The 21,821-nt window shown below is 41.0% G+C and overlaps 1 protein-coding gene across 1 annotated transcript; it reads left to right on the forward strand.

The window, feature by feature from the left end:
- Positions 1 to 7,590: 7,590 nt before the first annotated feature.
- Positions 7,591 to 11,509, forward strand: mycn (MYCN proto-oncogene, bHLH transcription factor). The gene is made up of 3 exons (XM_034162414.1): positions 7,591 to 7,698; positions 8,027 to 8,658; positions 10,509 to 11,509. The coding sequence occupies exons 1-3, from the start codon at positions 7,631 to 7,633 to the stop codon at positions 11,273 to 11,275; spliced, it is 1,467 nt and encodes a 488-aa protein (XP_034018305.1). The 5' UTR covers positions 7,591 to 7,630; the 3' UTR covers positions 11,276 to 11,509.
- The last annotated feature ends 10,312 nt before the right edge of the window (positions 11,510 to 21,821 follow it).

The following is a 21,821-nucleotide window of genomic DNA, read 5'->3' on the forward strand; positions in this document are numbered from 1 at the left end:
TTGAATCAACTCTCAAGAATAACTCCAACTTTTAACAACGTTTAACGCACAATGTTGCAATAACACTAAGAATTATTATTATATATAATTAAATATATTAGAATTTACTTCAATTTTAACACTCCAGCTTATTTATTTATTTAGCTTTTTTTTCATCTGTGCAAAATTAGTAAAAATCTGTTGTACAGGAAACTTCCAGAACACATTGGAGGTTCACGTTCCCCTGTAATGGGAAAAATTTCCCCTAAAACAGGACATGGGAAAAAAAAAATCTCTTCTGAACTGTAGCTGTCACAATATATGATTGTCAAAACTAATTTAACAATTAATTTAAATGCTTTCGCTGTGGTTGTTCACAGAAGAATTGTCATTAAATTTGTCCAAATTCCTTTGGGATTTGTTGTAACTTGTTAGCGATGTTTGTCTACGGGCTAAGTTTCTTGCAAAAATGCTCATGAAGTCATGTTTGGCAGCGACGTTGAAAGTTAAGAGCTTCCTCATACCTGAGTCATCCAGCAGAGTGTGACGCAGCCAGATTCTGTACAATAACTGATTGGAATACAGTAAATGGTGAGATTGGCTGCAGAGGTTATTTTAGATTTTTAACATAGTTATCCATGTAGACCACCAGATATAAGGAATCCAAGAAAAACACACAATATCAGCCTGAATGCATCTTCTGTGTCTTTCTGGATTAGTGACAAATCACCTCTCTGTTACTGCCAAAAATTTCAGAGGAAGCAATCTGATCATCCACATTCATGAAAGCGTTAAAGCCAATACATTCTGTCCTCAAAGAAACAACAACAACAAAAAAGTTGAAGAAAGATATGTCAAGAAGAACTTGAACTGCTAAAAGCTTAGAGGTTTACACACCCCTAGTTTTTTTAATAAAAGGTAGTGCCTGACATTTGCCGTTTGGTGTGCTTATGTATTCTGGGTCAAGGATGAACGCTGTGAAAATGGAAAGTTGATAGGACTAATATTTTTTGGAGAAATTGGCCATTTTAGACAACCAGTAAACAATGGATGTTGTGCTGTAATACACCATTTGAGTTCAGGGTTTTGAATGTTGTTATTGTGGTTTGTGTTAGTTAACAGTGTTGTGTTTTTGTACTTCAATTGGTTTAGTCAGTTTAGTTAAGCGTCATGTTGCCGTTACCATGAGTGACAAGTGTATTGCCTTTGATGCCTTCTGCCACCATCTCTGTTTGTGTCTAAAACTAAAAGCACCTGCTTGCGACAGAATGCAGGAAAAAACTAAAAGCTATGCGTGCGTACGTGCGTGCGTGCATGTGCTAAAATTTTTGGAGAAGCTATCTAACAACACTGAACAATGGGCATTGCTAACTACATTCTGGACTCACACGCCAATCCAGCAGGGAGCGGTAATCATCTTTATATTAAAAGCGTGAGTATGTGATTTTATTTAGTAAGTTCAATGTAAGTACATAATATAACTGTAAATATATTAAAAATACATTAATGACACAAGAAACTACAAACACATATTTCCATTGTGGTCCAATTAAAAATCAAATGACAAAATAGAAGTAACAATAAAATAAAATAATAATAATTGCAGTTGCTGGAATAATTTATGTAAATTATCATCCTAATTACCCATATCTGTGTATGTCATCCTGCTTAGTCTGATAGCATGCTCTGTATCCACAACACCACGGACACACCCCGGGTCCTGGATGGCAACCGCCCAGGCAGACAACCAATCTATATACATGTTTTGTGTCATTGTAATATTCATACACTCTGAAGACTTCCTCATAAAGCATTCTCAAAGTAATGGCTGTCAGAACAAAAACAATCCCTTCATCCTCATTAATATGCAAATTCACGCATAGAATAAATCTAAAATGTAATCAACTCATCTACTCCCCAGTGTGTACCTATGCTGTAAGTATCAAATGCTTACCAAGTATTGTTACTGAGTTGTTGTGTTCAGAAGATTGTGTCTACACACAACTCACATACAGGCAAGACGACAATGTAATGCATCCCTCTGTTCGTAGCAGTGGGAAGTCAAAAGCAGGCTGATGCTGATTTTTAATTGGACGGCTGTTAAGTGGTTTTAAAGCTAATGTTTGGTTGGTTTTGGGGTGAGATGAAGGCCAAAGACTGGGCTCTTGTTGGAGTCTGTCCTCTACTTTTGAGAAATGTCTGACTGTTTCACTTTGATTGGCGTTTTGCACAGTGGCAGATTTCTCAGACAGATGATTCACACACTTGAAAATGCATGTTGAAATGTCAAGATGATAATCAAGCTGCTCCATACAGATTTTTTTTTCAACCTGTCAGACAGAAGCTTCACAAAAAAGTGTGAAACATTAACTTAAATGCATTAAATTTTAAGTGCAGGAAAACTCTGCCACATAATTTTCTTACAGTTTATTGCCAAAGAAAATCAAGCATATTTCCAGAGATTTATGATCTTTCATCAGAATTAACTTGCATTGCTTAAGGGCAACTAGAGCGACTTTCTTCTTCTTTTTTCATCCCATGTGAAATAAATGTTGCTTTTATAGATTCCTGGAATACTACAGGAAAAAAAGAAGGAAAAGCCTTTTAAAAAAGCTTCAACAGCGAATTTATGTGCTGTTGGGTGGTTTTTCAGAATACAGTTATTTCTAATTAATAACTGCACACAAGGAAAATATGCTTAAAGCTATATGGCCTTTCAAATTTCACAAACCTGAGAAAATTGCATTTCTACTGAAATCCAAGCATTATAAATTAGGTTTATTTTTGTAACATGCTGGAAAATTACAGCCCATTTTAATGAAGAGCACATATTTATCAGGGGGGGGAAATCCCATTGTGAATACTGTCTTTTCCTTCATTATCATAATGCAGATTAACTACATGAGGAAGCGTGTGTGCACATGTGAGATTTTGAGATTACATGTAACCCATCTTACATTAACATCCATAAGATTACAATAACTCAACAATAACAAAAGTACAGTAACTCACTCATCTCTGCTACAGTAACTCACACTCATCTCTGCTACAGTAACTCACACTCATCTCTGCTACAGTAACTCACTCATCTTTGCTACAGTAACACACATCTTTGCTACAGTAACTCACACTCATCTCTGCTACAGTAACTCACACTCATCTCTGCTACAGTAACTCACTCATCTTTGCTACAGTAACTCACACTCATCTATGCTACAGTAACTCACTCATCTTTGCTACAGTAACTCACACTCATCTCTGCTATAGTAACTCACTCATCTTTGCTACAGTAACTCACTCATCTATGCTACAGTAACTCACTCATCTCTTTCTACAGTAACTCACACTCATCTCTGCTACAGCAACTCACTTATCTCTTTCTACAGTAACTCACTCATCTATGCTACAGTAATTCACTCATCTCTTTCTACAGTAACTCACTCATCTCTGCTACAGCAACTCACTCATCTTTCTACAGTAACTCACATCTCTTTGTACAGTAACTCACTCATCTATGCTACAGTAACTCACTCATCTCTTTCTACAGTAACTCACTCATCTCTGGTATAGTAACTCACTCATCTCTGGTATAGTAACTCACTCATCTCTTTTTACAATAACTCACTCATCTCTGGTACAGTAACTCACTCATCTCTTTTTACAATAACTCACTCATCTCTTTCTACAGTAACTCACTCATCTCTTTTTACAATAACTCACTCATCTCTTTCTGCAGTAACTCACTCATCTCTGCTACAGTAACTCACGCATCTCTTTCTATAGTAACTCACTCATCTCTGCTACAGTAACTCACTCATCTCTGCTACATTAACTCACATCTCTTTCTACAGTAACTCACTCATCTCTGCTACAGTAACTCACTCATCTATGCTACAGTAACTCACTCATCTCTGCTACAGTAACTCACATCTCTTTCTACAGTAACTCACTCATCTTTGCTACAGTAACTCACTCATCTCTTTCTACAGTAACTCACTCATCTCTGGTATAGTAACTCACTCATCTCTTTTTACAATAACTCACTCATCTCTTTTTACAATAACTCACTCATCTCTTTCTGCAGTAACTCACTCATCTCTGCTACAGTAACTCACTCATCTCTTTCTACAGTAACTCATTCATCTCTTTCTCCAGTAACTCACTCATCTCTGCTACAGTAACTCACTCATCTCTTTCAGTAAATATTTCTTTTTATACACCAGAAACACAACAGCAGTAGAAATATCATTTTTACTCCCAAATTGTGCCCTTACTTCCCTGTTTTGTTTGCTGTTGAAGCCGGGGTATACAGCTTCCTGTCCTCACCCAATCTGAATGGGATACAAACTATTTCTCTGTTCTCACTCCCACTCTCGGTGCCGTTTCACAGAACAAACTGCTGTTTCCTCTGGAAGGTCAAAACTGAACAGCAGTTTGAGAGGGAAAAAAAAGAGTAAAATGGCACAACACAAGCGTCTGTTGGGAGTTTCTGAGACTCCCAAGCCATCTTCTAGTTCCTGGGAGCTGAACTGCTGGACCCAGGAAAGTCCCCACTATCCCTGCAGCTGCTCATTCTCACATTTTGCCTGATGTGCTGATTAAAATAATAATAATAATGAATATTATTCACTATGATGCTTGACAAGTTCCTCTTGTGTATAGTTTATATTTTTTAAATGTTGCTGGGCTTTGCAAAAGCCTAGGAATGTACCCTATAAAACACAGTGAATGAGCCCATCCCCTCCAGCTTGTAAAACACAATAACTCAAAAACAATACAAACTATTGTCTAGTAACTGTGAAAACTGAAAGAACACATAATGAGAACAAACAGATTGAAATTTGATGAACTTTGATACAAACAAAAAACAGAAAAAATGTTTTGATAATTTAGTACATTAATACAGCTGTCTGCCACCTGCTGGATATGTCCAAGCTTGTTGCAGGGAATTATCACATCATGAGAGAAATTAGAAATTATTTATTGAATAAAGCTTTTTCAATCTGGTACATGAACTGAGCGTGTGGACACTGAAAAAGTGAAATTCGACCATGACCTCCCCAAAAACATACATTTGGGTAAAACAAATTACAGTAATGGTTTGAAATTTGTTCAAGTTTCACTTTTATCAGTGTAGTTTTTATTGTTTTTTTTATTATTATTATTATTATTATTATTATTATTTTGCTTACAATACGCAAAAACCAATTACATAAACAGCTCAACTTTCAAGCACTGAACAAACTAAAGGGGAGGGGGGGGGATTTCTACAAATAAAGTACATTACAGTACTATGGAAATGTTTTAGGCACCCTAGATTTGTGGCCAAATAAATAAATATTCTACAACAACATTATTATTAGTATTATTATTAATAATAATACTAATAATAACAACAACAACAACAAAAACAATAAGTTAGTGTTTCTTTTTTGTTTTGTTTGTTTGTTTGTTTGTTTTGGTCTACAGCCAAAATGCTTCTGAAATAAATATAGCCAAACTTAGAATTTAAAGTTTCTAATTCACCTAACCTGCATGTCTTTGGATGTAGGAGGAAGCCAGAGCACCCGGAGGGAACCCACGCAAACATGGGGAGAACATGCAAACGCCATACAGAAAGGCCACAGGTTGGAATTGAACCCATAACCTTCTTGCTGTGACACAACTGTGCTAACCACACCAATTACGTGTTTTTGTATTATTATTATTGTTGTTGTTGTTATTATTATTATTATTTTGTTTTTGTAATTTAATTGTGATTTTATTTGAAAATTCAACACATGAAATATGAAACACATTGAAAATTTAGAGGAAAACACAAAATGTACCAAACATAATTCCACAGTGGTCCAACAACATAATATACAAAAGTTATTATTATTATTTTGTTTTTTTGTTTGTTTGTTTTTTTGCAATGTGATTGTGATTTTATTTGAAAATTTAACATGTGAAATGTGAAACACGTGGAAAATTTTAAGGAAAACACAAAATATACCAAACTTATTTCCACAGTCATCCAACAACATAATATACAAAAGTTATTATTGTTACTGTTATTATTATTATGTTGTTTGATTTTGTTTATTTTTGTAATGTGATTGTCATTTTATTTGAAAATTCAATATGTGAAATGTGGAACATGTGGAAAAATTCAAGGAAAACACAAAATGTAACAAACTTATTTTCACAGTCATCCAACAACATAATATACAAAAGTTATTATTGTTACTGTTATTATTATTATTATTATGTTGTTTGATTTTGTTTATTTTTGTAATGTGATTGTGATTTTATTTGAAAATTCAATATGTGAAATGTGGAACACGTGGAAAAATTCAAAGAAAACACAAAATGTAACAAACTTATTTCCACAGTCATCCAACAACGTAATATACAAAAGTTATTATTGTTACTGTTATTATTATTATTAATTTGCTTGATTTTGTTTTTGTTTGTTTGTTTTGTTTTTTCTGTAATGTGATTGTGATTTTATTTGAAAATTCAATATGTGAAATGTGAAACACATGGAAAAATTCAAGGAAAACACAAAATGTAATTAACTTATTTCCACAGTTGTCCAACAACATAATATACAAAAGTCATTATTATTGTTGTTGTTGATGTTTTTGTTATTATGATGATAATTAAATGAATTAATTTCCAGAAGGATGACTCTGGAGAGCCCTCCCCCCCCCAGGTGTTAAGAACACAGAGACAGTTGGCGGTGATTAAACGGCCTCAGCGCCTCCTCTGCTTCTCTTATTGTCTCTCTGCTCCTCTTATTGTCACTCTGCTCCTCTTATTGTCACTCTGCCCGTCTGCTGCTGTTGGCATTTAACCGAAAACCATCAGGAACTGTGCGTACCCGCGCCCGCCCGTGCGCCTAATTACAGATGCGCCGTTCCTCCAAAAGCTGTCATTAGACAAACGTACGTGAACGGGCGCCCGCGGTTACGTAACGTGCTGACCTGGCGGAGCCCCTTTCCTTTTTTAGATTGTGAGCGTTTGCGGGAGGTAATATTCCAAACTCACTTCACTTCTTCTTGCTCTCTTTGTTTTCTGGGCGCTGCTGTTCTCTGCGCGGCCATGTGAGGGCGCAGTGCGCTTTACGCATGCAGACAAAGAGGCCGCCAAATGCTATTTTAATTTAACGCTCCCAAATGTGTGCGCGCGCGTTTTATTATTGCTAAATGTGATTTTACTGCCACGATTTCTAACATTTTAATGAATGAAGAATTCTTCAAAAAGCAGCATTTTAAACACGTGACACTGTTATGTTGTAAAATTGAGGAGTGAGGAGCGTTTCAGGGAGCGTGTGTGAGAATGCAGCCGGCTGCGGCAGTGCCCTTGAGCAATTTCAGGTGAGTCACCAACAGCTTCTGGATGCCGTTGATCCGGTTAGATGAGGTGAGAGCAAAAGGAAAGACACTTTCCCTTTTTTTCCTTCTCCCAACACTCTTTCTTCAGTGTTTGGATTATTCCTCGATTCACCTTGAAAGAAAGAAAGAAAAAAAAACTGCCCACCACCCCCCTTAAAAAATCCTGGGAGGGCTGGGAGGGGGAGGAGTCTGCACCCGTGGATGTGAGTGTGTATAACACTCCACCGCCAGTCACAAAGTGTGTCAGAGGACCGTCTGCGCTCCCACAGTGGATGACTGCTCCCCAATCTGGTGTCAGATCCGAGAAAATCCGCTCCGCGCGTCACAGAGTCGCAACAAGGTGAGCGTCTCCACGGCGCGCTCCGTGCGCTGCGCACACATTTTCCACACACACGAGCGCGCACACCATCTCTCTTCTTGTCGTTTTTGCTCCCCGGTTTCATGTAAAGATTCTTTGTGTTTGCTGTTTTTTTTTTTTTTTTTTGCTATTTTCTCATCCACCCGGTGCGTCCTTCTCGTGCGTCACGGTCACTTTTACGTACAGCACTCGTGTGAGATCTGTGGGATATTCTTTTTTTTTTTTTTTTGTCAGCCCACAGACGGTCCTGTCTGTGTGTGTGGGCTTTGGCTCCCTGAGAGGTACTAAGGTGTCTTTTGTTCTTCTGAAGGTTTTCTGACTGTGGGAGAAGAATGCCGGCGATCACCAGTAAAAACTCCGATTTGGAGTTTGACTCTTTGCAGCCGTGTTTCTACCCGGATGAGGACGACTTCTACTTCTGTGGTCCTGACTCTGCGCCGCCGGGGGAGGACATCTGGAAGAAATTCGAGTTGTTGCCCACTCCGCCCCTCTCTCCGAGCCGAGCCGCGCTACCGGGGGAGCCGGCGGTCACCTCCCCGGAAGAGGACCCTCTAGGTTTTGGTTTAGGAGATCCGCTGGACTGGGCTTCCGAGCTGCTGCTTCTGCCCGAGGACGATATCTGGGGGGCGTCCAACGACACGGACCTGTTTGGTTCCGCTTTGGATACTAACCCGGACAGCATCATCATCCAGGACTGTATGTGGAGCGGCTTTTCCGCGAGAGAAAAGCTGGAGCGGGTGGTCACGGAGAAACTGGGAAAGGCCATTTCCACCAGGAGTGCGTGCGTCAAGGCGCAGGAGACGACGAGCCGCAGCTCAGTGTCGGAGTGCGTGGACCCCGCCGTGGTGTTCCCCTTCCCGGTCAACAAAAGGAGCAGCAGCAGGGACGCTCCGGGGACGGTTAAGATCTCCACGGCGAATGAAAGCGCTCCCAGCGACTCTGGTAAGCGCCTACAAATGCGTTAAAAGCGCAAAACCTCTTTAGAAAGCTTACGTATTTTACAGCTCAGACAGAAAAAAAATGACTGGGTGAATATGACTTCTAAAGACTCATTCCAAACACTGTATCGTGTTCATGTGACCGGCCGTGAATCGGATTATGTGTAGTGACACAGTGAACGGGTTTATGTAATCAGCTGGCTCTCCATCCGGCAGATGGCGGTAAAATGGGAGAATTGTGTGCGCCTTTTTAACTCAGATGGCATCTGAGCAAAACAAAACAAACAAAAAAAAAGGAAAAAAAAAAAACACCACAGAGGCATCAGGACCAGATTGTAGGAGGGGAAAGAAACATCAACATCTTTATCCAGGAAGATGTTCCACAATTACGCACGGATTATGGCACAATTTACGCACAGCAGGGAGGGAATTTGGCACTTATTTGAAACACTGCTGTGCTGAGTTCAGGTACTAGTGGATAAGGACGTTTATAATATTGGGGGAATAAGGTAAAGTAAGTCCCTTCAGCTGCTCCCTTGTTTGCACTTGGGGTCGCCACAGCAAATCCAAGGTGGATCTGCATGTTGAATTGGCACAAGTTTTACGCCAGATGCCCTTCCTGACGCAACTCCACATTACATGGAGAAATGTGGCAGGGGTGGGATTAATAAGGTGGAATAAGGTGGGATCTATTACTGCCTTTAAGTGTCCCCTAAACAAACATTCACGTACCCTTACCAGCAGGGTTTTTTGTGCCAAACAGTAGTACAAAGACCCCTGAAGTTGGCACAGAGGGCAAAGTGAGCCCAGTCTTGCCAAACAGCCTCCTCCTCTGAAAAGAAAAGACATCGCACGGGCTGTTTCTTTTCGGGTGGGTGGGTGGGGGGGGGGTGTCAGTTTGGGAGCCTGCGCTCCATTTCCACAGCTGTCTCCCTGGTGCCGCTCCAGCTCTGAGGCTTAAAGGGTTTGGTGGTGATCTGATTGCCAGACTTGAAAGGCTGCAGTGTGGGTTTTGTTGTTAAGAGGCCAGTGGCACATACGCCTAAAATCAGCTGTGGCGAAGGGGGGGCTGTTGTGCATAAGGGTCCAAAAAAAAACTCCCCCCAAAAAACTAAACAAATTGGTGCGTTCTCTTGGGCTTTCTTTCTTCTTTCCAGGCTGGGGCTCCAAATTTTTTATCTCACCGCTCAAAAGAGCAGCCAGCAAATGGCTAAATCCCAGCCTCACATGTGGCTGGCCACGCCCACTTATCCCACCCAGCTGTGCTTGATTTTGTTTTGATGAGCTACTGTGAACCACCACGCTCTTGCGATGAGTCGATATCCAGCGGGTGGTTTTTAAAAAAATAAAGAAAAAGAAAAAAACAGACCCCCCACACATTCTGCTTCTTGACTGGCTGCTTCCTCTTCAAACAGCCTCCAGTGGAAAAGTCTCAGCTGGCAAAAAAAAAATATCAAAAACTCAGCCACAGTTTGAACTTAATAGAGGTCGCCTAGAGTTAAGCAGCTAATTCTTCTGTTGCTGTTGCACTTTTTTTGGTGAAAGCCGCGCCGAGAGACAAGAAGGCATCAGACTAGAACCGTCTCATCTCGCCACAGAGGATTAGGCAAAGTTATAAAGCGGAGAAAAGAAAGGCGGTGAGACTGAACGTGTCAGCGCCTGCAGACTTCATTAGTTGAGGAGTGACTGACACTAAGCATTAAGAGATTTTACGTCTATGCAAACGGCGTTGAGTCACGTTCTTGCTGCCACTCGTGCACATGTAGTTACCTGTCACCTGCCAGCGCACACACGTCGCATAGTCGGAATAGTTGAGTGTCATTAACTGATTTTCAATCTGCTTTCCTTTCACAGAAGAAGAGGATGAAGAGGACGAGGATGAGGAGGATGAAGAGGAGGAGGAGGATGAGGAGGAGGAGGAAGAAGACGAAGAGGAGATTGATGTGGTTACTGTAGAAAAGAGGCGCTGCACAATCAACAAGGGGTCATCTGTGGCGACGGGCGCCATCTCCGTGCATCCGAAAACCCAAGAGCCAAAGGGCGCCGTCTCAGGGTCGGGCGTCGTGAGCCGGTTCATCAGCCGAGCTCCTCAGGAGCTGATCCTGAAGAGGAGCTCAGTCCACCAGCAGCAACACAACTATGCAGCCCCCTCCCCGTACGCGTCGGACGACGACCTCGCGCCGCCTCCAAAGAAGCAAAAGACAGCCGATGCCCAGAGGGCGCCAACCAGGACCATCTCGCCGACCTCCTCCCTGTCATCTGCCACATCCTGCGGCTTCGTCAGCATCAGCGTGTCGGGGGTGCGTGCGAAGCGCAGCTCCGGCGGAGACAGCAGCCCACGCGGAAGCTCAGACTCGGAGGACAGCGAGCGGCGGCGAAATCACAACATCCTGGAGCGCCAGCGCCGCAACGACCTGCGCTCCAGCTTCCTGACGCTGCGCGACCACGTGCCTGAGTTGGCTCACAACGAAAAGGCGGCCAAGGTGCTGATCCTGAAGAAGGCCACGGAGTACGTGAGCTCGCTAGAAATGGAGGAGTTGAGGCTGCAGCAGGAGAAGGACAGGCAGCAGGCGCGCCGCCACCAGCTGATGCGCAGGCTGGAGCAGGCCAGGACTCGCTAACCATACAACACGTACACTCACAACAAACCCTGGATGACCTCCCCCCCCACCCCACCCCAACTGTCCCCCCTCATTTGAACCCATAGACACATCAGCCTACACGCTTAAGCACGGACATGTAGGCCTGATTACCCGTAGTACACCTGCACGCACAACATCTCGGAGGATGCCGATGCTCAAAAAAAAAAAAAGTGGAAGAGGAGGAGGATGACGTCGGCGCAGGCGGGGGAGAAGGGGGTGCTAGGGATGCTCGGACTTTCACTGCCGCCACTTTTTTTGCACATTTGTTGACGTTAAGAATGTTTAGGGTTTACTTTTTCAATCCAGTTGCATCGAGGATAAGATTTAAAAAAAAATATATATATATATCGAGGAAGCCGGGAAAGTTACGGTCGAGTGCTCCTCTGGTTTTGTTTTTGTTGTTTTATATATATATATATATATATATATATATATATATATATATATATATATATATATATATATATATATATATATATAATTTTTATGTGTTTTTGTACTCACTGTGACACCAGCCTGGAATTGGGTCAAAGGTGTTATGGGGCACTTTGCTTGGAGAGTTCACAGACGGAAGCAGTGCACACTTACTTTGCCTTCACCACTGCAAAAAAACAAACAAACAAACAAACTGAAGTGACCAAGGGGCGGCGGGGGTCACACGATCGAAGCCACTACAGGTTCTCTCACACTGGTGCTCAAACCAAGTCAGTGGATGTATAACTGTGCACCTTTTGTATATAACAATAATGTACAGACAAGAAAACAAAAAACAAACAAACAAAACACTCAGATCTGCCTTGTTTTGTAAGACTTTTTTTTTTATAAATATATATATCTATATGTAAACATGTCAGGAAAGCTGCCAATAACTAGACTGGAAGTTTTATATACCTTTAAAAGTACTGTAAGGCCTCGATTTTTCAGAGTCACCAACTTTGTAATATAACAATTTTATTGTTTTCTTCTTTTCTTTGTATCGTACTAATTCCACACACCTTTTTATGCTTTTAGTGTGAACTTGATACATACTAAATTTGATACTTATATTTTCGTATGAAAATGAGTTCTCGGTAGATATCACTTTATCTCCTCGATTTGTTTTTTCTTTCTTTTGTACAGAAAAATGTGTTCTATCTCAGTGTAACCCTGTTTTTTTATATCATTTCCACTTTTGTTTATATTTGTAACTATCGGGTGCATAGATCTGGGTAAATAAATATAAGATGTTTGATTGTTTTTTTTTTTTTTTCCTTCTTTTTTTTATAAATGTACATTTTAGTGCTGCAACTCATAGCACTTTGAAATACCTCATTTTGGAAAATAAATAGACATCAGAAAACCTTCACCTTTGCAGAAATTAAGCTTTTTTTTCTCCCCCTTCTCATATCTGTGTTTATTTTCCTATTTCATGCACATTTCCTTTTGTTTGGCTGCTCTCAAACGTTCATCCTGACAAAGAAATAAAGAGCGTCTTCTGCATCCTCTGTGCCTCAGCACCCCGCAGCTACACCCCCCTCACACGCACACACACACGCCCTCCATCTCTCTCTCGCCAGCACAGCTCTTCTTGCATTGTTCAACCCGTTGCCATAGAAACTAGAGCAGCTGCCGAGTGGCCGACTCCACGAGCGAGTCTTTTATTCGTTTCTGTCTGCATCCCGTGCACATGTCTGTGTTTACCTTTTGTGGACGGCTGCGTGTGGCCCGAGCGGCCGATGGCTGCGGCGTTGCGCGCAGCGGGCGAAGCTGGATGCTGTTTACCAACAATCAGCCACATGGCTCTGGTCTCCTCCCCTTCTCCAGTACCGGGCTACAGCCCAAATATGTGCCACTCAGGAGGCCGGCCAGGCGTTATCTGGAGATGGCTGAAAGAGAAATCTGTTTCCACGGTCTGAGTGTGGAATAAAGAGAACGAGGCCAAAACCGGCCACTTTGATTCATCCTGTATACCCAAGAAAGCCATGACTAAGTCGTCCGTCGGTGTACACTGGAGTATACGAACATGTCAGCAAAGGTGACTAAAAAAATACTCCCATCCTGACTCAGACTTATCAGCGGCTCCAGGGTGGAGTCCCGCGGGGCTGTAGCCCCCCCAATAATAGGGAGTGTAAGCCGCGGTGGTTTAAAAGAGCTGCTACAGTAACCAGACCTGTATCTAGGTTTTTGTCGCAGCAATGTACCTGATGAATTTCAGCAGACAGGATTTAACGCTCAATAATTTTATTAGCCGAGGTGAATATTAGCTAATATGACTATTTCAACAGCTGATTCTGCAATTAAAAAAATGAAATTACAAAATTAAAAATTAATGAAAATACACACGCCAGTCGAGTGTACAAATCTTTAAAAAATGTTTCACAAATTTAAAAGAAAAAACTTTAATTGCAAAATCCTTCTACTACTCCTTCTCCGTTTACTGTTTGCTGAATTGCTTCTGGTTACTATAGTGGACCTTAAAACCTTTGCTGTATTTTTATTTTTTTTAATTTGCATTCGCAGTCTCTTAGAAGGGCAATTAAGATTTTTTAGAAAGTATGTGTGTGTGTGTGGGGGGGGTACATAATATATGAAGTAGGACCCTGAAATTTGCACGTTCCTGCAGCTCCCCCCCCCCCCCCCCCCCCAAAAAAAAAAAGAAAATCTTCAGCCGCCACTGTACAGATTCACAGATTGGACAACAAAAACTATTAACAGTGAAAGAGGCGGGTTTTATGAAGATTAATGGTTTTAGTTTGGAGTGGAGACACCCCCAGACTGAGCCCCTTGGTGGGAGTGGCACTGGTGGATTACATAACCAGGTCTGGGTTGTTTTTTTTTGGTAATGTGCACATGTACGTGTGTGTGTTTGGGGTGGGAGTCTGGTGTCTTTGAGTGTGTGTCCTCTCGTGGGACTTCCCCCAACCATCTGCCTAATGGCTTATCCTGCTTGGTTATAAGATAAAAACAAGTTTATGGACACCGCCCTCCGAAATACGGGCATGAAAACACAAGACAGACAAGAGGGCAACTTTGTCTCTGACACTTTCATCAGAAATCCAGTCATTGATCCTCAATTTTGCCTGCATTAAACACAAAATCACGCGGGCACATGTGCTCGTAAGATTCAGCTTCTATTGTGCGTCCTTAGAAATGAAGCTAATTGTTCTACAGAAGAGCTGATATTTACGGAGGACACCAAACAGACATATGGACACGGCTTTCCTCTGATTAATACTCATTATCCTGCCTGGCTGGAGCTGCACACACACACACACACACACACACACACACACACACACACACACACAGAGATATAATGGGCTTACACCCACTTTGGTGATGGGCGGAGATAATGTGGCATGCTTGCAGTTTATTGTGGGTTCGTGATCCGTCCTGAGATCTTCATTATCAATGCTTCTACTTGACAACACTTATCTCAACATCTCTTTTGTCCTGTTTGGCACCAAAGGGACGAATACTTAAATTAAGCATATATGCATTAGTTTCAGAAGTAATCAACACATTAAGGTTAAAAGGATCTGCTGTGTTCAGCTATTATTATTATTATTATTATTATTATTATCATCAATGTTTCACTTCACAGAAATTTATGGGATGTAAATAAGAGAAAAACAGCTGACTTCTTCTACACTCCGATTTCTACTCGTGTAAGAGGTGAAGAAAATGGTAACAAAAGCGGTGCCGGTGTGCTGCAGCACAGTAGTAAAAAACTGAAAAAAACTCCCTTGCGTTTCATGTAATATATTTTTGAAGATAAGCACGAGCACTTTTGACTCACTCTAATATAACGCGGAAAATAAATGTCGACATCATATAAAAAATTCATCGCACCAAATCATATTATTCCATTAAAAAAGTATCATATGAATTGCACCATAGGTCAGCAAAGCCTGATTAAATTACCCAGAAGCTGAAGATCCACGATCATTTTAAGGACTGATTTAAAAAAAGAGGATGTTTTGACCTTTGAGTACATTTTTGATCTGTCTGCCTTCTTGTTTCAGCTGTTTTTGAGGTTGTCAGTTTGATGATTTTCTTCATTCTTAGGAGGATATCTCAAAAACACAGAAATGGATTTAAACAAGAATTCACAGAGAGGTAGGTTTCAGTTGTAGGAAGAGCTGATTATGTTTTGAGACCACATGAAATTCCAGCGCCTTTATTATTACTGTTTAAAAGGTCTCCACTGTGATTTTTGTTTAATTTGTCCAACTTTGATGAAACATCACCTGGTCAGACAACAGAACTACCGGGCATTGATGGAGGTATGCACTCTGACTTCTCTCTTATTTATTCTGGTTTGGTGATTATGTCATCGTCTAGTAGTTTCCTAATTTTGATATGAGAGCTAGCTGTTGATTAACTTAAAGAAATCATTTTATAGTGAGCAGCTACAGTGGTACTTGACAACCACCACAGTTATGTAAGCTTTGGAAATAAACAGAGAAACAAGTTCATCTCAAAGAATGTGCAACTCCAAGCACACCTGGTATATTAAGTAAGCAACCAAAAAGAAAACATTTTTTTCCTTTGATCAGGTGCATCAAAGTAAACCAAACTGTCATCAGTCTGTCCTCAATATATGCCCTTTTAAACTGGAAATGTACAAGGTCATAGCATTTATTGTTTTTGAGTTATCATGTTAAGAACCTGGAGGGGTGGAGTCACTCAATACATTCTGCAAAGTGAATTTCTTGGCTTTTGTTAAAGTCTAGGACTAATGTAGCTATTGCCGGCCATTTCTCATAATGTTTGACATGTAAGTGGGAGTCCACAGGTACCTTTGTGATGTTTGTGTAATTAACTATGGGGGTTATAACGGCACAACGTCCATAGAACAGCAGACACCGCCCAAATCCGTCTATCAATCTTACACTCCAGCTTACTCCCATTCATGAACAAGACCCTGAGATTCCCCTCCAAGACCCAGAGAGGACAATCCACCCTTTTCCAACAGAGGAAACTTGCAAAAAGTAAACCAAAAAAATCTGAAATTTTAATATTTTATAGTGTAAACATGACGGTTCCCAAAAAAAGGTTGGCATACCAAGATTAGATGGTGATCAATATGCAAAAAAATAATAAAAGGAATAAATTAAACAGTTCATTCTCGAGGTGAAATAATCCAGTAATGCCACGATACAATATAAATCAAGATACACTTATTGCGATTCGATACATATCATGATACATAATTACATCGATGTTCACACTCATTATGGAGAAAGTAATCTGTAGGGAATATTTGTCTGTTTCCTATTTATATATTTTATAAATCATTTATTTCTTCCATACAGTAATTGACTTTTCACTGTGTTACAATACTTGTTTAAAAAAAAAAGATACAACTTAATATAGGCCTTTGTGTGATGTGTCAATTTCGCTTATTGGATTAGTGTGCAAGTTGTAACAGGAATAAATGTATGATTTTAGGTCTTGCAAATGTTTTTGAACATTAAACTTAAAAAAAAAAGGAAGTCGACTTAAACTTAGCAGAAGGTAATTGGTATGCTAATGGTTTATCAAGCTTCCCTAAAAAGCTAATCTGCTAACGCAAAAAGATAGCTAAGTCATCACTAACTAGCTATTAGCTGATTAGCTGAACCGTGCTAACGGATAATCACAGTTTACAGGGAAGGAGAAATGGGAGGTGTTTGATCAAAGTTGAACAAAGTCTGAGGAGATTTGCATGCAGATGGTACTGTAGGACTGCCCCCGGAATAACTCTCTTCCTTTTTTTCCCTTCTACTTCTTTGTCCCTCTCTTTACCTCTGCCTCTCACGCGCACTCGTGCACAAATGGAACTGAAGAATTGGTGAATAGGCTTTCAAAAGCGTGTGGTGTAGAAGAAACCGCCTTGTCCCATACAGCAGCTAGAAAAATGAACGTCAGAAAGAAAGATGAGGAAAAGCATTTCATTGGTAAATTCAAGCAGTGAAGTTTGTCTTAAAAATAGTCATGAAACACACGATTCCACCCGTAAAATACTCTGCCCAACTCCTGGCCACGAGGTAGAAGTGGCACACAAACACCAAAGCTACGGCTAACATGCTAACTTTGGTTGAGATATTTGATTAATGCATATTTCACTGAGAAGGCCGCTGGTATTCAGAATGGCAACTGACATATTGCTTCAGTAATCATTGCAACCATCAGTGGAGCTAATGTCACTGAGCTACCCGCTAAAGTGATAATGGTGCTAGCTTACAAATTAAATCACAACAAAATTTCACTCAGTGGAAATACTGAAGCACTGATTTCTGTGATGGTCAGTTTGTACAATTAACAACTCGGATATTTGTAGGAAAATGCTAAGAAAGGACAGTCAACTTCCACGGGAGCTAGCAGCCACTGCGCGCGACACTGTCTTTATCAGCTAGCCATCTCTCAAAGCAACTACGCACCTAATTAATCTCAACTATATGGCTTAAAGTGAGTCATTAAAAAAATACACTTCCCATAAACGTCTAGAAGAAGAGGGAAATATGCGTAAATATGTTTATTTGTGCTGTAAAATTGTAAGCATTTCATATTTTATAAATGGACAAGGCCAACAGCTACAAAACAACATTGTATTTTGGATTGATCTGATTGATTTGGAGTTGTAGCTTTGGAAAGCTTCCATTGTGAATATGAGTTACGCAGGTTTTGTCGCCGTATCACTAATTTTTCGCCTGTTTTTGTTTTATAGTGTTCCGTGGGCATATTCCACATAACTGAATGATAAAAAACAGGAAAAAAAATGATCCTAACTGATGATGCTAACAAGCTATGCTAAGAAGCTTAGAAAGCTAGCTTTCGTAAGCTTCCTGCAATTCAGCGCTCTGAAATCCACTGCAAAAGTTCATTTAAAAAATTAAATTAAATTAAAAAAACACAAAAGGGGGAACTTCGCACATCCATCAAACATCATGAAGGCTTCTGTAGAAATAGCGCACTGCTGAAACTGAAGGAGTAGCGATAGCGCCATTTCATCACGGCTACGCCAAGGCACGGTTGCATATGGGTGGGCCGCAAACTGAAACATTTATCACTTTAAACAGGCTGACCTAAATCTTGGGACTCACATACTCAAAATTATACCTCGCTCTGCACGAACGTGTGTTTTTACGCGCTGGGTGTGCGTATGTGTGTACCTATTCCATTGTGCACGTGTTTATTTGCAGTAATCACCAGGGTGCTTCTGTGTTTGTACATAGGTAGAGATTGATTCATTGCTTCACCTCCAGAGGAAACAGATAACAAATGGGTTTTTTTGCTCCAATAAACACAGGCTGCCTGTAAAACAAATTAGGCTAAACCAAACCATCCTTCGGAAGTACCCTTCGATACAAGCGCGGCTGATTGGGTGGGCAGTTTGGAAGTCGTGCTGCGTTGAGGGAACCCTCAACATTGATTGAAGGCTAATGGTGGAGAAACAGCGTCACCTCAGGCCAAATCGGCTTCTCTCTTGGTTTACGCTCCCAATCAGCGCGGTTGGTTGAGAATGGGGTCAAGTTTGCCGATAGCATTTTTCAAAATCCTACGTGTATCACTCAATACTCAAGCCATAACTTTCGCCTTGAAGATTAGAGAAGGAAGGCAATAAAGGGAAAAACGTACAGCGTTACGGGAGCGAGCGCATCTGAACACTCTTGACAATTTCTATGCTCTCTTGTGATGCAATGGTTGATTTAATGCTCATTTGGTCGCCATTGGGGGGGTTGAGTCAGACTGCATTTGATTGCTGGTGCGCTTGGACAGGTCTAACCCTTGGCCTTTATTCCCGCCTGTGGGGGAAAAAGTGGGCTAAAGGGGGCTCGAGGGTAAACCCATTCAAACAGTCAAACTCAGTTTTATCTCCGCCGTGAACGATACGCTGCATCGCTTCCTGCTAGGTTTTGTCAGCAGGATGGTATAAAAATAATGACCCGATTCTCATAAGACTTACTGATAAGGTAAAATGGTGGAGGAAAGAATTTTAACATCGCAAACCGTTAAATCTGTGAGTATCTGGAGCTTGACAACTTCAAATTTAACAATTAAGATGTGTTTGTTGTGTAAACGTTTAGCTTTAATTCAAGGGATTTAACAAAAACAGCACATTAACCATTCAAGAATGACAGTTTTTATACACAGACTACTACAAACTACTAAATAATAAGGATTATTGTTAATACAAATCATCACTTTTACAGCCAGCTGTCTTGAGACAAGTGAAGGAACAGGTACATTATCAATCAATCAATCAACTTTTTTCTTGTATAGCGCCAAATCACAACAAACAGTTGCCCCAAGGCGCTCCACATTAACAGTTCCAAGTTACTACATATTGCTTAGAATTCATTTACATTGATCAAATACAACTATGTAGTACACTTCTGTATTGTAAGTCTGTATGGTGAAGGCAGTTCTCAAAACCTGAGAGACCGTACAAGAAGGAGGCTAGTGAGGGAAGCCACCAGAAGTTGTAGACTTTTGTGTGTGAGTTGAAAGACTGTACATAGTGCAAGTTTTGTTTGTTGTATCCTCAGTTATACAGCTTCACAGTGGAGGCACAGTTTCACACAGATAAGCCTATAATTTCTTCAAAGTTATTTGGGCATCTTGGTGGCTTCCCTCACTAGTCTCCTCCTTGCACATTCGCTCAGTTTTTGAGAACTGTCAACTCCAGACAAATTTGCCATCTAGTACCATGTGGTTTGCATCTCTTAACTGTTTATGTAAATGAAGTCCATGACATATTAAGTGATTTGATTTGATTTATAGCACGAAAACACAACATACGACACCCTGAGGTGCAATACAGGAGCAAAGCTTAAACCTTACCCAGTCAATGAGCAAGCACACTGGCAAAAGCGGCAAGTAAAAACTTTCTCATCATTTTTTTGTTATTATTATTATTATTATTGTAGGAAGAAACCCCAAGTAGACCAGGCTCAGTAGGGTGACCATCTGCCTTGGTCATACTAACAAATAAAAGTTCAGAATTGTCAGAATATGCAATGACAGAAATGTTGCAGTGATGTAACAATATACTAGAATCAGGCTTAAAACCAACCACTTATTCCTCTTCTTTTTAAGTATGTCCCTTTTGGGCTACTTGATAAACATGGCGGTCCAACATGGTGGCTCCCATGTAGATGTGAAGGGCTGATTCTAGCTTATGAAAACATATATATATTCATTGTTTCAGGTAATTATACTCTGAGTACCTGATATAGATGCTATATTCCATTTACGCTAAGAAACATCCCGAAATCCTGCACGCTGTAGCTTCAAACCCCTTTGAAAGGTCTACACTACGTGCACGTCTTGACTGTGCACAGAGGCAACGTTACAACAATTGCGTCATTCTCCAAATACTTACGTACCTGACTGTCTTCACCTTGGCAGAACTATGTGTCGCCCCAACCCCACCCTAAAATTGCCAGAGGTCTTTTTTCAACAAAAAGTAAAAAGTTTCCCAAATAGAATGTTGATCGCCCCAGGCAGTGCATTCATTCATCCGTTCACCCTCTCAGGCACGGCTGAAGCCTCGGTGATGAATGTGTGCACTGCAAATCCCTCTGTAAGTGCCCCGGGGGGGTTTGCACAAGGCCTAGATCGGGCCTGAGTGCAGGATGTACCAGGGTAGTGCAGGCGGTTGACGTTTTTTGCCTGTTCACCAACAGTCTGCTTCCACGCCCTAACGATGAGCGATGTCACAATAAACGTGCTGCCGTCTTCACTGGTGACCTCTTCCCAGATAATTACAACGCTCTGGAATCCAACTGCTGTGGCAAAATGCAAACCAATGATAGTAAAACAAAAACAGTATTAATGAACAAGCTTTAAAACACCGCTCAGGAAATTAGCAATTTCTTTCTCTATTAATTTTTTTCGAGTCAATACTCAAAACTAATAAAGATGTCATTGATAGTGGAGGCAGGGGGTTGGGGGGGAGATCCTCAAAATGGGGTAAAGATAGAAGATGTTTACAATTTGCATTGTTGCTACTAGACCATGCCAATAATTATTCATTCATTCTAGGTCACTGTGGAAGTAGACCAAGCAGCTCCCTAGCCTTGGCCAAGTCCTCCAACTCTTCTTGGCTGATTCTGGGGTGTTCCCAAACCATCTGGGAAATATAATCCCTCCAATGTGTCCTCTTCCTAGCTGGATGTGCCTGGAAGACTTCTCTAGGGAGACGACCGGGGGGCATCCTCACCAGATGTCAATGTCTTTTCAATGCAAAGAACAGAGGCTCTACTCCAAGTCCATCCTGGATGGTCAACCTTCTTACCCTGTCCCAGCTACCTAAGGGAGGAATCTCATTTCCCTTGGTTGTATCCTCGACCTTGTTGTTTCAGACTTGATCAAAGGTAAGGACAGGAGCATAAACCACCTGGTAAATTCGTCCGCAGATCGATCTTGTGCCAAGGTACCCCTACTCATGAACAAGATCCCGAGATACTAGAACTCTTCCACTAAGGTCAGTAACCCTCCCCTGACTCAGAGGGGACAGTACACCCTTTTCCGACAAAAGACCATGACCCCTGACTTG

Source organism: Thalassophryne amazonica, chromosome 21, assembly GCF_902500255.1.
Source record: "Thalassophryne amazonica chromosome 21, fThaAma1.1, whole genome shotgun sequence".
Taxonomy (NCBI): Eukaryota; Metazoa; Chordata; class Actinopteri; order Batrachoidiformes; family Batrachoididae; genus Thalassophryne; species Thalassophryne amazonica.

Coding starts and splice junctions, on each gene's coding strand:
- mycn (XM_034162414.1), top strand. CDS start 7,631: ATGACTGCTCCCCAATCTGGTGTCAGATCCGAGAAAATCCGCTCCGCG. Junction 7,699..8,026: donor CGTCACAGAGTCGCAACAAG/GTGAGCGTCTCC, acceptor GTTCTTCTGAAG/GTTTTCTGACTGTGGGAGAA. Junction 8,659..10,508: donor AAGCGCTCCCAGCGACTCTG/GTAAGCGCCTAC, acceptor TTCCTTTCACAG/AAGAAGAGGATGAAGAGGAC.